Here is a 4,021-nt window from a genome sequence, read left to right as displayed (position 1 = left end):
TTTTTCCTCTTTCTCCCATCTGTAATCCCCGCTCCCCCTTGGTCTATAAAAGGGAGGACATGGCACCCCACTAAGACGATGGATCAGTCCTATGCATTACACACAGCTGAGCAGCAACCGAGCTCTCGGCATTCTTTCGACCTTTTCATCAGAGACTTGGGACCTATCCCTCTCTCGACCGTTTGTACCCCCTACTACGAACCTTTTTCAGTGCTAATAACATGAGCAGCAGCAAACTGGACGTAGGGACATTCAGCCCGAACCAGTATAAACCTTGTGTCTTTTAGCACACCATCCGAACCTAATGCGCAACAAATATAAATTTACTGGTTGGTGTTTATTCAAAACACCGACACATCTCCTTGCTTCTTTGGGAGAACGGATCTTCGTCAGCGTATGGAGTTGTATCCCGTCCGTCGCGGGCTGTATGCGGGCGAGTTCCGCCTCGGCCATGACAAATTGGGTAGGCGTGCATGAGATGTGCGTGGGCAGGCTCGCCTGGGCTGCCGTGAGCTACACACGGGCAAACTCCACACCTGGCCACAGCGAGCTGGGCAGGCGGAGGCGGAGGTCTTCCTGGCCGCCGACCAGGTGTCCGGCCCCCCATGGTGGAGGCGGCAACGGTCTCCCTCACCACGGGCGGGCGTGTGCAGCGCGGCCAGTGAAGCTCGTGCATACACGGCTAGTGGCGACGCTCGATGCTCGTGCATATGCGGACAGCGCAGCGCTCGCGGACGCCGGCACTAGCAGAGCTCGTGTGCACGCGATCGAAGGCGGTGCGGTGCGGTGGAGCCGATGCGAATGGGGAAGATAAGATGTTGCTCTCTTTTCTTTTCTTTTTTTGAGAAAACCGTGTATGTCGATGAGGGGAGCAGGCCTGTGGGCCAGTCCACATCCCAGCTAGCCATGTCCGGATTGACCGACATGGAACGGATGCCCGTGATAGAGCATTAGCATTCCTATTTCCATCCTAAAACAATACAATTTAAGTTTTATAATTAGTAAAACTATCTAAATATGATCAAATTTATAAAAACTATATATCAATCTTTATGACACCAATATACCATGAAAATATGTTTTATGATGAATCTACTGATATTTATTTGGTGTAAAAATAATTTTTATATAAGAACATAAGACTCCATAAAATATAGTTCATATGTTGTGATGTTGAATAGATTTTTTTTGAAATTAATGGTTAAGGTTAGAAGTATTTGACTTAGGATGAATCTAATAAAATATGAAAAAAAGGAGTAGCAGCATCCCGAACATTTTTTACTTACCCATTTTACAGCGGATTTTTTATCCGCAATTTTTGACGGAACGTCCGTGCATCGGAAAAAAAAGAGAGGAAAAAACCGCGCTAATGTCCCGCGCCAAAACGCCCTGGATCGTCCGTCGGGTGACCCTGACCGGAGCAGCGGGGCCCGGGGGCTCACCTCCACCTCACCCTGACGCACGCACGTCGACGCCGAGTTCCGCGGCTGCCAACGCGCGCCCTTTCCCTTTCCTTTCCCCCGTCCGTTTCCCGCCACCCCATAAAGACTTCGCCGGGGACGCAAAAAGCAACCGAGCCGGCCACCGAGCATTCCGGAACACGCGCCCCCCCCCCCCCCCCCCCCCCCCCCCCCCCCCCATCGACCTCGTTCTGCCTTCGCTCGTGCACGCACACGCACGTACGGACATTCCCCCGGACAGCTTGGTCGATCGCCATGGAGACCGTGCTGGCGATGATGATGACACAGATGGCGTCGGCGTCAGCGACGCGCCGGCCGCAGGGCACCAGGGGCCCGGTCGGACGCGCGCCGAACAGGGTCGCGTTCCCACCGGCGCGGCGTGGTGGCTGCAGCGCTAGCAGGGACCTCAGGGCCGCGGGGCTCTTTGGCCGCTTCTTCGGCGCCGGCGACCACAGCAGCAAGAGCCACGAGGTGGACGACCTGGCCCCGGCGAGGCTGTTCGTGGGCCTGCCCATCGACTCCGTCACGGACGGCGCGACGGTGAACAGCGCGGCGGCGATCGCGGCGGGGATCCGGGCGGTCCGGCTGCTGGGCGCGGACGGCGTGGAGCTGCCGGTGTTCTGGTCGGTGGCGCAGCCCGAGTCCCCCGACAGGTTCAGCTGGGCCGGGTACCAGGCCGTGGCGGACATGGTGCTCGCCGAGGGCCTCAGCCTCCGCGTGTCGCTCCGCACCCACGGCACGCCCGGCGCCGGCGTGCCCACGCTTCCTTCCTGGGTCAGCGGCGTCGCCGCCGACGACCCCGACATCTTCTTCACCGACCGCTCGGGGGGCCGACACGACGGATGCCTCTCCTTCGCCATCGACGACCTCCCCGTGCTCTACGGCAAGTCCCCGCTCCAGCTCTACGAGGCCTTCTTCCGCAGCTTCGCCGCCGCGTTCGACGACTTCTTCGGCTCCACCATCACCGTAACATATATATATTCCGTTGGTTGTTGCATATGCATGCATGGCCATTCCTGGCCGTTCTCGGCCAGTGTTTCATGGACACGCGCTTCTCTGCCACAGGACGTGACCGTGGGTCTCGGCGCGCACGGCGTGCTCCGGTACCCGTCGTACCCGCCGGGGAGCGACGCCCGCAAGTTCACGGGGATGGGCGAGTTCCAGTGCTACGACAAGTACATGCTGCAGCAGCTGCGGCAGCACGCCGTGGAGGAAGGCCACGCGATGTGGGGTCTGGCGGGGCCGCACGACGCGCCGCGGTACCACGACTCGCCGGACTCGTGCGGCTTCTTCAGGGAGCGCGGCGGCTCCTGGGAGACTCCCTACGGCGACTTCTTCCTGTCGTGGTACGCCGGGCAGCTGGTCGGGCACGGCGACCGCGTCCTGGGCACGGCCAACGCCGTGTTCGGCGGCAAGCCCGTGGAGCTGTCGGCCAAGATCCCGTTCATGCACTGGTGGCACGGGGCGCGGTCGCGCCCCGCCGAGGCGGCAGCGGGATTCTACAAGAGCAACCAGAAGAACGGGTACAGCCCCGTGTCCAAGATGTTCGCGCGCCACGGCTGCACCATGGTGGTGCCTGGGATGGACGTGTGCATGAACAAGCAGCACCACAGCACGGGGTCCAGCCCGGACACGCTGCTGGTGCAGATGAAGAACGCGTGCCGCCGCCACGGTGCGCGCATCGCCGGCGAGAACGCGTCGCTCGCCATGACGCACACCAGCAGCTTCTCGCGCATCCGCAGCAACATCCTCACCACCGAGCTCATGCGGCCCTGCCACTTCACGTACCAGCGCATGGGCGCCGAGTTCTTCTCGCCCGACCACTTCCCGCAGTTCATGGAGTTCGTGCGCAGCGTCGTGTGCGGCGAGTGGGACGAGGACGACGAGGAGCGCGGCATGGCTGTGCCAGGCAATGCCAGAGCCACGGAGGCCAAGGTGGCCTGAAGTTTCAACTCATCGCCACCATGCCTCAGTCAGCTGTCTCATTACATTTAGAGTGCCAAAATACTTGCAAATTATATTTCCGCTGGTACTATTTTTAGGGAAATTTCTCACTACTAGATTTAGCTGAGTATTAGTGGATCAGGGTTGCAGATGCGCAATCCCATATGCATTTTTCTTTTGGCGTTTTTTATTTTGCATTTGGAGGCTTTATTACTTGTTAATATATGAGTTAAATGCACCAAAGATCCATTAACTTGTGAGGAGGTTTCAGTTGAGTCCGTCAACTTCTAAAGTGGCTTTTTGGGTCCATAAACTTTTAAAATGGTTCACTGCAGTCCATACCTATTTATTTAACCTTAAATTCAAAGCACATTTGTAGAAAAACCCTTCCCGCACCATGTCACGTTCGCATGCATCATGAAGCCGCCCGTGCCCGCTCCCTTCCTTTCCGTTGATTTTCCTCGTTCCGTCGTCCACCACCGCGGGAGCCAAGCAAAGCTAAATCGCCCAGTCTCGGATGCCCTCGCGCCCACGTCAGCAGGCCCCACTGCAAGCGCGGACGGAGCCCCGACGCCCCGCTTCGAGAAGCTTCCAAGCCGCGCCACCTGCTCCACCAC

The 4,021-nt window shown here is 58.4% G+C and overlaps 1 protein-coding gene across 1 annotated transcript; it reads left to right on the top strand.

The window, feature by feature from the left end:
- Nucleotides 1–1,650: 1,650 nt before the first annotated feature.
- LOC136547430 (inactive beta-amylase 9-like) lies at nt 1,651–3,786 on the top strand. The gene is made up of 2 exons (XM_066539379.1): nt 1,651–2,426; nt 2,526–3,786. Exons 1-2 carry the CDS (start codon nt 1,716–1,718, stop codon nt 3,402–3,404), a joined length of 1,590 nt encoding a protein of 529 aa, XP_066395476.1. The 5' UTR covers nt 1,651–1,715; the 3' UTR covers nt 3,405–3,786.
- The last annotated feature ends 235 nt before the right edge of the window (nt 3,787–4,021 follow it).

Source organism: Miscanthus floridulus, chromosome 3 (genome assembly GCF_019320115.1).
Source record: "Miscanthus floridulus cultivar M001 chromosome 3, ASM1932011v1, whole genome shotgun sequence".
NCBI classification, from domain to species: Eukaryota; Viridiplantae; Streptophyta; class Magnoliopsida; order Poales; family Poaceae; genus Miscanthus; species Miscanthus floridulus.
This window is presented reverse-complemented; position numbering and strand designations above follow the sequence as displayed.